Source organism: Colobus angolensis, unplaced genomic scaffold (genome assembly GCF_000951035.1).
Source record: "Colobus angolensis palliatus isolate OR3802 unplaced genomic scaffold, Cang.pa_1.0 Scaffold24, whole genome shotgun sequence".
Classification (NCBI taxonomy): Eukaryota; Metazoa; Chordata; class Mammalia; order Primates; family Cercopithecidae; genus Colobus; species Colobus angolensis.
In genome coordinates, this window is record NW_012115599.1 from 4,080,932 (window position 1) to 4,093,117 (window position 12,186).

A 12,186-nucleotide genomic window follows, 5' to 3' on the forward strand; every position below is an offset into this window, starting at 1 on the left:
CCACCTCGCCCGGCTAGTTTTTTTTGTATTTTTTAGTAGAGACGGGGTTTCACCATGTTGGCCAGAATAGACTCGATCTCCTGACCTCGTGATCCGCCTGTCTCAGCCTCCCAAAGTGCTGGGATTACAGGCTTGAGCCACCGCGTCCGGCCCTCAATCTCTTTTTAAAAATGAAGTAATTGTTTCAGATGACATCCTGAACTGGTGAATTTAACACCTGTGTATTTAACACCTTTTCCTAGCCAACAATAAAAACAGCACATGCCTTAGTGGTAACAGACTTGGGTTTGAGTCCCAGCTGCTCCCCCCTGTTCAGTTATCACAGCTGTTAAAAAGAGGACATTAATAGTACCCACTTCATTGATTATGATGAGAAATCAAGAGACAGTGTAGTTTCCAGTTCCTGATAGCAGAATGTACACATGTTGGCTTGCCATCCCTCCCCAAATTACATTAAAGATTAAGAGTACAAAAAGGAATAAGTCCACACCAGGAAAAGGTAAAGGGTAGACTCATCACTTGATGAGAGATTTACACAGATCTGAAAGTTAGAAAACAAATTCAAATGAAAAAGAACAGTGAAAGCCATAGCCAAAACATACATTATGGAGGGCTAGGATGGAGGCTAAGCTTATCTGCCCGTTAGAACCCTTGGGAGAAAAGTAGGATGAGGTCTCAGGGAAACGAAGGCAGAAGAAAGAAGAGGGGCAGAAAATGGGGAAATTAGTGCCTTCTCCACTCTATGAACACAGATTATAGATAAGGAGAGTACAGATACTGAGGCAAAAATATTCCAAGGCTTTTCTAGAAACCGCACAAAGCTAATGGAAGATCTAAGGCTGTAGGGTAGCTGCTGGTGCCCAGACAAAGCAATCCTCATTCTGAAATTTAAAGAATCTGTGGCCTGTTCACTCCCAATCCATTCACCCTGAGTCATGGTTCCCAAACTGTGTGTGAAATTCACCAGTTCAGGATACCATCTGAACTTAGAGCACCACAGCCAACTCAGAGAGGCATGTGGAATATTTTAAATTTGAAGGAAACACAGTAACACCTTTCAGATACCATGCAATCTGCTATCATTAGGAAGAGTAAGAGCATATGACAGACAGAGAGACAGAGAGAGAGAGAGAGAGAGAGAGACAGAGAGAGAGAGAGAGACAGAGAGAGAGAGAGAGACAGAGAGAGAGAGAGAGAGAGAGAGAGAGACAGAGAGAGAGAGAGGCTCCCTCCATCCCTGGAAACATATAATTCAGGGAAAAGAGAGGAACAAAAAACCCTCTCACCAGTATACCTAGAGATCTGAGATTATTATATTCACCCCATAGGATGCTATGATAAAGGATGACTCAGAAGAAAGAGCTTTTAGAGACTAAAGACATGATTACTGAAATTTAAAAAAACAAACAAACCATTCTTTGTTTTTCTTCCTCATGTTGGGTGATCCTTCCTTGCTTGTCCACTTACATTGAAGAATGAGTAACTGGTGTATGGTGTTTTAATTGAGTAAATAGATCTATTTCCAATGTACCTCTTCTTTGAGTAAGAAGACTACTAAGCTGGTTATAGGTGGAGCATGCTTTGTAGAGCAGAGGTTCCCAAGCTTTCATGGATCACAGCACATTTCATGTTTTAGTAATTTTCACCCCTGGTCCAAAAGAAATGCCTCATAGTTAGGGCCTAACAACCTAATGATAGCAATGAAAAAGTTAAAGGAAATTTCCCAGAACATAAAGCAAAAAGACAAAGAAAGGAAAAAAGAAGAGATAGATGCATAATCCAAGAAATCCAAAATCCAGTTAAGAGGCATCCCAGAAAGAGAAAATAAAGACAACAAGAGAAAGGAAATTATGGAAGAAATTAATGGAAAAAAATTTCCCAAAACTAAGGTAGTATATGAGTCTTCAGAGTATAAGGAACAAGTACCAAGGCCACTAGAAGACCCATACTTAAGCACATTCTAGTTAAATCCTAAAATACCAAAGAAAAAGTTCCACAAGTTCCAGAGAGCAAAAATGGTCACCTGAAAAGAGAATTACACCAGGATCCAATTTTTCATCAAGACTGTAGGCCTGAAGACAATGAAGCAGTGTCATCAAAGATATGAAGAAAGTTATTTTAGATTTCCATACTCAGACAGAGGATGAATAAAGTAAAAGAGACTAAATTTATATTTAGATATGCACAAATTACCCCCTTTTGCACTCTTTCTTAAAAATATTTGAGGTGTATTAGTTCCTAAAATGAGTGAGAAAGAAATGCAGGCTACACAAAATAGTGGATTCAATCCTAGAGATGGGGTGAAAAGAAGTCCCAGCATAAGAGCAGACAAATCCAGATTGGAACAGGAGGATGGAAGAGGTCTAGGTTTTAGAGAAGGATTCCATGAAAGTGTGTTTCAAAAGACTTTTCTGTGTTTTTTCAGAAAAACCTGAAGCCATGATGAAGGAATATTGTTACTTTGTCAAGAGTGGGGGAAAGGCCATTATACACTCTGGGACAATAAAAAAGCAATACAAAAAAAGGCACTGTCCAAATAAGATACAAACAAAAGCAGGGCCTGACTTTAAGCACTTGATGGAATATAAGAACAGATTCCATATGACTGTGAGGTTGGAAAAATTTCTCCCTTTGAACAGACAAGGGGTTGTGACATTGGACCCATCAAGAATGATTTATAATCCTAGCACACTACTTAACTCTTCAGAAACAATATTTACATAGTTATAATTATGTAATGTTGTTTCAATTTTTTAGAGACAAGCTATGGACAAAACACTCAAGATCTGGTTGTAGAACAGTGTGGGTTTTAACAGTCTTGTAAATGTAAAAGTAAAACATGCAGTTGACAAAGGTATGAGGTGGAAGTTGGGCCTAAAAGCTAAAACTTCTCATAAGGTGGTCTGTTGATGTGGGAGGGCACACCAGACAACGTCAGGAAGTATATACTAGGGCCAACACACAAAATTCAACATCTTAATACTTTCTCTTTTAAATTTTTATTTATTTAGTTTTTGAGACAGGGTCTCACTCTGTTGCCCAGGCTGGAGCGCAGTGGCGCAATCTTGGCTCACTACAACCTCTGCCTTCTGAGTTGTAATTCTCCTGCCTCAGCCTCCCAAGTAGCTAGGAATACAGGCACGCACCACCATGGCTCGCTAATTTTTGTATTTTTTGGTAGAGGCGGGGTTTCACTGTGTTGGTCAGGCTGGTCTCAAACTCCTGGCCTAAAGTGATCTGCTTGCCTTGGTTTCCCAAAGTGCTGGGATTACAGGCGTGAGCCACCGTGCCTGGCCCATCTTAGTGTTTTCTTATACCCTGCATCCGTACTGGGCTGAATAATCCAAGCATCTTCTAGTAATATATACACACTAAACTCTGATATGCATTTTCTGATAAAGGTTTGCTTTAAAAACTTTCCATTCCAGTCTATTTATGTAGTCTAGGAGTTGGTACACTTTTTCCGTAAAGGTCTAGATAGTTAATATCTTTGGCCCTCTGGGCCAAAAGGCCTCCAAATAATTTTGTTGGCATCCTAGTAGGCAGTGTCCTGCTTGCCAGCCTCAGCCTACCACATCTGAGCAAACTTTTCCACCATCCAGTGGGCTACAGCCACACCTCCTTCAACATCATCTGAATCTTAGCTTGGTAAAGGGTTGGGAGCACCTATTCCAAATTTGTTCCTTCTGTGGCTATTCTGCCTCAGCCTTAGAAGTACTGACTACTCCATGTATTTTCTAGAGATCTCTTTACCTTAGCATTTTGTCCTCAGTAGTTAATTCTCTGTGCCTTGTTAATAATGTTTCTATTAAATTTCCTGTATTCAAATTGCTGTGTGATTTCTCTCCTTCAAATGCACTGTGACGTATATTTCAATAATTACATTAAATTTAAGTGGTCTAACTACTAATTGAAAGGTTAGATTGTCCTGTTGGATAAAAGAAGCAAGACTCAACTATATGCTGTTTACATTATACCTATTTTAAATATACACAGGTAAAAAGTGAAAGGAGGGAAAATGAGATATTCAGACATTTATCAAAAGAAAGTGGCTGATGGATACACTACAATCCCAGACTTCACTACTACTCATTATATGCATGTAAGAAACCTGCACCTGTACCCACTAAATATAAATAAATAAATAAATACATGTATGTGATAGTGGCTAAATTACTAGGGATAAAGAAGGATGAACATTTTGTTGTGATAAAGGGGCCAGTTCATCAAGGAGACATATTTACTGCATGCTTACATGCTAGACATTGTGCATTTGTTTGTCCTCATATTTGTCAAAGCCTAAAAGGCAGGTATTTATATCTCCAATTTACATATGAGGAAAATAAGGCTATTAAGTGCAGAATACAGACAAGAAGTCAGAATTTTTTTTTTTTTTTTTTTGAGACGGAGTCTCACTTTGTCACCCAGACTGGAGTGCAGTTGTGCCATCTTGGCTCACTGCAACCTCACCTCCCAGGTTCAAGCCATTCTTCTGCCTCAGCGTACCAAGTAGCTGGGATTACAGGTGCCCGCCACCACGCCTGGTTAATTTTTATATTTTTAGTAGAGACAGAGTTTTGCCATGTTGGCCAGGCTGGTTTTGAACTCCTGACCTCAGGTGATCTGTCTGCCTCAGTCTCCCAAAGTGCTGGGATTATAGGCATGAGCCACTGCGCCTGGCCAACAACTCAGAATTTGAACTCTTAAAACTATGCTACAGGTTGGCAATGGTGGCTCACACCTGTAATCCCAACACTTTGGGAGGTAAGGCAAGAGGATCACTTGAACCCAGGAGTTCAAGACCAGCCTGGGTGGGCAACAGAGTGAGACCTTGTTTCTACAAATAAAAAAATTAGCTGGGTGTGGTGGTGGTGCATGCCTGTGGTCTCAGCTACACAGAAGGCTGAGGTGGGAGAATTGCCTGAGTCTGTGAGGTCGAGGTAGAGTGCGCCATGATCCCACCACTGCATTCCAGCCTGGGCGACAGAGCGAGACCCTGTCTCAAAAAAGAAAAAAAATTTTCCAAAAAAAAACTATGCTACACTGACTCTTCAAAAAGGTTATAGGGTCAGGCATGGTGGCTCACACCTGTAATCTGAGCACTTTGGGAGGCTGAGGTGGGAGGATCGCTTCAGCCTAGGCGTTTGAGACCAGCCTGGGCAATATAGTGAGACCCCTGTCTCTTTAGAAAAAAACTCCAAAAATCAAATAAACAACAAAAAAAGTTACTGAATAGTATTCACAGTAGGGGTCCATTTTTGTAAATAAATAAAAATATTCATAAAAAAGGTTTTATTAACCAAACTATTAAGTTTTTAATCTATGATTCCTTTTTTACAATATGTAACACTAGTATAGCAAAACCTTTTTGAATCTGCTCATAAAGTTTAATTTTACGCCGGGTGCGCAGTGGCTCACGCCTGTAATTCCAGCACTTTGGGAGGATGAGGCCAGCAGATCACCTGAGGTTGGGAGTTTGAGACAAGCTTGGCCAACATGATGAAACCTGTCTCTACTAAAAATAGAAAACATTAGCCAGGCGTGGTGGTGCGTGTCTGTAGTCCCAGTTACCCGGGAGGCTGAGGTACAAGAATCGCGTGAACCAGGAAGTGGAGGTTGCAGTGAGTTGAGATCGCACCACTGCACTCCCGCCTGGGTGACAGAGCAAGGCTCTGTCTGAAAAATAAAAAAAGAAAAGGAAATGATTAAAAAAATTTCATCTGTGACCCTATCAAATCACCTTTAAAAACAAAAGCAGAAAAACCAAATTGTTTGTGTAAGAATATATTCTACCTATAAACTACATTCCAATTCCAGGTCACAAGTCAATATTCCATCTTTCAACTCATCAGGAAAAAAAAAAAAAAGTTAAGCAAGCTGCAGCAGCACCGCCCTACATACAGTACATCCATGGTCAACGACTTCAACTACTAGAAACTTGCACAGACTCTGTTCCTGGTTAGGAACAAATGTACACTCTTGATAAACTTCACCTTTACGATTAACGAGAAATCCTGCGTGCAATTATTTCCCCTCCACTGAGTGGGCGACAGTAAGAGTGCCCATTTCAGAGATTACATTTAGTGTCTGTACTAAGGCAACCGGATGCAAAACAACTTAGTCTGCGGTTACCCACTTGAGAGGGCAAAGGTGGACTGGGAAGGCCAGCCAGCCGGGCGTCTCTAAGGTTTAACGAGACGCGAGCTCGGGCTTGGCGTTTCTCATCCTCATCTTGGGGCTGTAACAACACCCTGGAAGCGTCTGTGGTTAAAAATGCAGAACACCAGGCGTCTCCTAAGGCGCTCCCCCGTCCGCCCGGCATCGGGCCGGCTTCCACATTCACTTGTCAAGGGCACGACCCCTCTCCATAGGCTGGGGAGCGCTGCACCCCGCAAGCGCACGGGGCGCCGGCTCGGCCCCAGGCCCAACAGGTGCGGGTCCGGGTCCGCGCGGGTGCATGCCCCCACGTACCTTCGAGGGGTGTTGAGGAGCCGCTGCTGCTCGTCCCCCTCCTCCTCATCCTCGTCTGTCTCCGAGTCAGGGTGACAGTAGCAAAAGGCCCCGCTGCTCCGCTTGCGCTTGTGGCTGCCCGGACAGTAACAGAAGCCGTGGCCCGCCGCATCGTCTCCAGTGTCCGGCCTCCGGGCCGAGCCCCCCGCCCTGGCACCCTGCGCCTGCTGGGCAAGGGCTCGTCTTGGCTGGCGCAGCACCCGGCTGCTCAACGATCCCATGGGTCACGGCTCCCCGAGACTTCAGGGAGCCCAGAGAAGGGGGTCTCCCGCCATGGCCCGGCCGCCGCCGCCAGCCTTCCCCGAGCGCAGATGCCTACACCGCCACCTTCTCACGCGCAGCCCCAACCGTTGCTGCGGACGCTACAGCCTGCATCCTCCGCCCCGTCCGCAGCTTCTGGTCGCTCCGCGCGCTAGCACCGCAGGACCTCGCCCCCTCGCTTTCGCAACAAAGCGCGGGCCGGAGGGCGCATGCGTATGGCGAGCCTCCGGAAGGGGCGGGGCAAGGCAGGCGTGCGTGCGTGGCAGGTGGAGCCTGCGCACAACCCGGCGGGCCCGTACGGGCGTGTGTCTGCGGGCCTGCGGTGGGCCTGGCCTCCTATTAACCTGAACTTAGGCGCAGACGCAGTGTTAAGCCGTAGTTCACACACGCCTTTGTAGTGGCAAGACTTGGGACTTCAATCACGCATTCTTTATACAAAGGTGCCTTGAGCCCCCGGTGCTTATGGGCCTGTGCTAAGCAAGTGGCAAAACCCCGAAGCTATTTGGTCTCCTTGCGGGAGCTCGGCGCTTGCGGGGGCCACGCTCTGCTTTGTTGGGCGTGGCCTCCTGTGAGAGGGCCGCTAGGCTGAGGCGCTATGCTGGATTCCTGTGCTTCCTTAACAGGAGCCCTACCCTGCTGTAGACGTGAAAGGAACCCGTTAATTACGGGAACGTTCCTGGCACTCCTTTCCTTTCCTCTCAAGTGCCAGTGGGATGTCCGAATAGGGTCTGGCACCATGACTGTCCGTACTCAAAAAAGTACCTTCAGGAGGCCCTAGCAAAATTGACAAGTGTCCGCCTGGAGGAGCTGCTCTTGTGATGGACTCCGGACAGCGAGCGTTCACTCCCTGACTCCCTTCTGTTACTTTTTAAGTAAAATAATAAAAATATTTCTCCTGTGGACCGACTACTAGCTTGAAATTTTATTATACTTGGTTTCATTCTTTTTTTCCTCTCCGCTTTATTGAGGTGTAATCGATGATTCATTCTTTTTAAATAGAACAATACAGATAGGCAGAAGCCCCTGTGTACCTCCTCCATCTCATTCTGTCTTCCTCCCCAGTGGCAATCACTGTGCTGAGAATGTTGTATATCATTATGTCCATGTATGTCCTTATATGCGTACCCATATTTTCTTTTGCATGTTTAGACATATCATGGAACGGAATCACAGCTGTACCTCTCACTGTGCACCTTTCTCCTCTCAAAATTATACTCTCGAGATTTGTCCATTTGGTCAATTGCTAGATAATTTTCACTGCTCATTGAATGACTGAACCATATTTGTTTTTACATTCCTTAGTGAGAGAGGTTATTTCTACTTTAACGGCCTTACAGAGCAGCAATGAACATCATGTGCAATGGATTCGCCAAGCCGATTCCCAGAAGTGAATTTACTGGGAAATTTGCAACTTTGTTAGCTATTACTAAATTGCTCTCTGGGTTGATTGCATCAATGTACCAATTTAGACTCCCATCGGCAGTATACGTAGTTTGAGGGCCCCAGTGGACTAATGTCTGATTAGTGTATGAGAAATCTGAACTGAGAGAGGCTAGCCGAGGCAGCTTGGGGTGGAGGTGGGAGGCGGAGAATGATGGCTGCAGAGGGATCAGCTTGCATACACAGAATTTGCCAGCACAAAGAACGTGCAGGTGTTTCCCATGGAGCAGATGTGGACCACCATGAGAGAGCTGGGATAGGATCATCTTAGGTCCTACCCAATAGGTCTAGGAGGAAAGCAATGAACTTCAGCACTGAGAACCTCAAAGAGTCACCAAATTCCTAGAGGCTGAAAAAGGAGTACACATTTTCCTTGCCAAAGGAACCGCAGGTGAGTAGCATGATGAGGTCGACAAAGGAACCCACAAGAATGCCTACAAGAATCAACTTCGGTCTGTCAGAGTCACGCAGGGCTGATCCTCTACCACTACAGCAATGACAGTCAGGTAACAACTTTCCTGCTCCCCTTAACTCTCTTCTCTGCTACAGCCCAGACATGGTAGGCTGGGGCAGGGGAAGAACGTGGAAGGAAAGCTAGGTGGAAAAAGAAGAGAAGCCCATTGTCACCCTTTCCCCAGAAACCAGCTTCCTACTGGCAGTAGGCCAGAAGTAAGTGAGGGAAGAAGCCTCAACTATAAATCAAGCTTGGAATTTTCACTGGATATATTACTTACTAAAATGACACTGTTTTATGACCTTAAGGGACTACACAGTAGGACTTTAAAACCTAAGACTGAACAGAAAAATTATAACTCTATTCTCTATCTGAATCTACATCTAAAAGAACTAGGCCCGCTGAATAAATGTAAGTGGACAGTGGGGAGGGAAAAACAAAGTTACTTCATAATTATATCTCAAAGTCATGCTAATTCAATATGACAAACTTTCCTCCAGGGTGATTTTATCCTACCTTCTAGAAATCTTCTGGTGAATAAATGCTATTTGTTTTAAAATTTTGGCCAACCTATGTATCATTTAAACATAAAACTTCTACCAAAAAATTCACCATGCTTCCAAAGACAAAATGAAGCTGATTTGGAGATTCTGTGGTCTTCTGGGAAGGCATTGAAATGGCAGTATTATTTCCTGTAAGTAACTGGAGTGACTAAATATTCACATAAGTAGCTTCTACCAGTAGCTGTAGCTTTTATAATAAACAACACAAAACTAAAAAAATTATTATTCCACCCACCAAAATACAACGGATGTTATAAAATGAACAAAGAAGGCAAGTATTCTTACTATAAGAATATAAATGTCTTTTATACATTTATGATATTTAATATAAATGGTCTACTTAGAGCAGACAGCATCACTCATTTCCAGAGAATAAGTTCATACATTATTTTATGATATTGAGTAGTGTTTGGCATATGTGAACATTAGCCAGTAGGCATACATAAGACTAAATATGTGATTTTTTTTCTTATATTTTAATTCCTATAGAAACTGAGCAACACAAAGCCTTCAAAAATAGCTCCTTTCAGGGGTTGGGATGAAAAACCTCAGAAGGTGAAAAGTGGATCACAGAAAAACTATACCTCGTTTTAAAGACACCCTCCTCCCCTCCCCTCCCTATCCCTTTAAGATTTGGTTTCTCGCTCTGTCACCCAGGCTGCCGTGATCTCGGCTTACTGCAACCTTCACCTCCTGCCTCCTGGGTTCAAGCAATTCTCCCTGACTCAGCCGCCTGAGTGGCTGGGATTACAGGCACCTGCCACCAGAGCCGGCTAATTTTTGTATTTTTAGTAGAGATGCGGTTTCTCCATGTTGGCCAGGCTGGTCTTGAACTCCTGACCCCAGGTAATCCACCCACCTTGGCCTCCCAAAGTGCTGGGATTACTGGCGTGAACCACTGCCCCCAGCCTAAAGACACCATTTTAAAATTAAAATTATTTTTCCATGTTCATACAAAGTGAACTTTTTAATTAAATCCAAGTACATCTTCAGAATGTTTCTAGAGTTGAAAGGCACAGTGCAAACAGAAATTACTACAATCAACAAAATTGAAAAAGATTTTAAAAAGTATTTTTAGCACAAAAAAGTTTTCTTTATATCAAACTAAATTCAGAACATTACATAATTCCCAGAATACCTAGTTTGAAGCTTATTTTTTTTTTCCATTCACTTGCAAGCTGGATTAAGACATTAACTATAATAATATGGAATGTTTGGCATCTATGTTTGGTAACCAGATGTATATGGTTTGTATAACCATACTTTAGAATTTAGTTTGTTCAGATAAATTGGTTTTGGTATACGTTGACTACAGAAAGTGATTTCAACATAAGATGTGATGAAGGAAGTCTCCCATGAAAAACTTAGTAAGGATCAACTAATGCTATGGACAAAACCTAAAAAAAGAGATTTGTAGATGCTTTCAAGGCTTTGACTATGAAATATAGAAAACTGGATGGGCGTTCTTACTAACCAGATGCTTACAATTGCAAATGAAGAAAATACTAGCTACTCTAAAAATTAGATTAGGGAAAAAAGTGATTTTAGAACAGTTTTCCATTTAAAAAATTTTTCACTGAAAAGAAAATATGGAATAATTTAATATATTCAATGTCTGTGAAACACAAGGTATAAAGTAATCTTTTAAAAACATGGAATACATTTTTATTTCTATTTTTAAATCTCCATTTATGTCTTATAAGCTTTGAAATGCAAGTACAGCTTTAAAGCATTATAATGACTAATTATAGGCGAATAATAATACAAACAGTCTATATCCTAGGAGGCAGCTGTAGGCGTTTTAATTGGAAATAAGCATTCTGAGATAATGATAATAGCAGTGTAGAAAAATGAAGTTAAAAAAATTCAAAGTGTGGAGAATCCTCCTGTCCTTCTGGGATTTTTATTTTAATCATCTCCTCCACAGAGAACAAGCAGTACTTTCCTGTAGTCTCCGGATGTGTCACCCTGTTGGATAGGGAAGCAAAGTTAGATAAATAAATTTTGAAACAAAATACACAGTTCAAAGTCATCTAAGCCAACTTTTTCAAGCTTGGCTGGATTTTTCTTAGCTTTAAATTTTTTTTTGTTATTTTTTATTACAAAGGTAATACTTATTCAGTGTAGAAAATAAAGACAAAAAAGAACACAAAAATCAACCATTATTCCATCATCTAGAGACTACTATTCTTATCATTTTGATGTGTGAATGTCCTTCCAGTCTTTTTTCTATGTATTTAGATACCCAATGTGATAGAACAGTAGTAGTCTGTATTCTGCTTTTTCACTTAACAATATAGCCTATTTCCCTATTTTGTTAATTTTTTTTTTTTTTGAGATGGAGTCTCGTTCTGTTGCCCAGGCTGGAGTGCAGTGGCGTGATCTCAGCTCACTGCAAGCTCCACCTCCCGGGTTCACACCATTCTCCTACCTCAGTCTCCAGAGTAGCTGGGACTACAGGCGCCCGCCACCATGCCCAGCTTTTATTTTTGTATTTTTAGTAGAGACGGGGTTTCACCATGTTAGCCAGGATGGTCTCAATATCCTGACCTCGTGATCCGCCCACCTCGGCCTCCCAAAGTGCTGGGATTACAGGCGTGAGCCACTGTACCAGACCCCTGTTTTGTTAAATATTATTCTACATTATTTAATGGTTACAGAATATCCCATTGTACGCAGGTAAAATAATTTATTTAATCACATCCTCCCTCTCCCTGTTGTTGGATATTTATGTTGTTTCAATTTTTCACTATTATAAACACTGCTTCAATAAGCATATTGTAGTTACATTTTTGTATATTTTCTTAATGATTTATTCTGGATAAATTTTCATAAAATAGGAATTACTGGACTAAATGCATTTTCTTAAACCTTTTTTTTTTGAGACGGAGTCTCGTTCTGTGGCCCAGGCTAGAGTGCAGTGGTGCAATCTTGGCTCACTGCAACCTCCGCCTCCCA

The 12,186-nt window shown here is 42.3% G+C and overlaps 2 protein-coding genes across 3 annotated transcripts in view; both read right to left on the reverse strand.

Moving 5' to 3' along the window:
• Positions 1 to 7,018, reverse strand: part of GMCL1 (germ cell-less, spermatogenesis associated 1) — a 52,742-nt gene extending 45,724 nt beyond the window's left edge. Inside the window, exon 1 of the mRNA XM_011945252.1 lies at positions 6,472 to 7,018. Within this exon, the coding sequence (XP_011800642.1) occupies positions 6,472 to 6,731 (260 nt within the window). The 5' untranslated portion in view covers positions 6,732 to 7,018. The remainder of the gene's footprint in view (positions 1 to 6,471) is intronic.
• Positions 7,019 to 10,180: 3,162 nt separating this feature from the next.
• ANXA4 (annexin A4) overlaps positions 10,181 to 12,186 on the reverse strand; it is an 85,219-nt gene continuing 83,213 nt past the window's right edge. For both annotated transcript variants that reach the window (XM_011945254.1, XM_011945253.1), the window contains exon 13: positions 10,181 to 11,196. In XM_011945254.1, the coding sequence (XP_011800644.1) occupies positions 11,137 to 11,196 (60 nt within the window). In that variant the 3' untranslated portion in view covers positions 10,181 to 11,136. The remainder of the gene's footprint in view (positions 11,197 to 12,186) is intronic.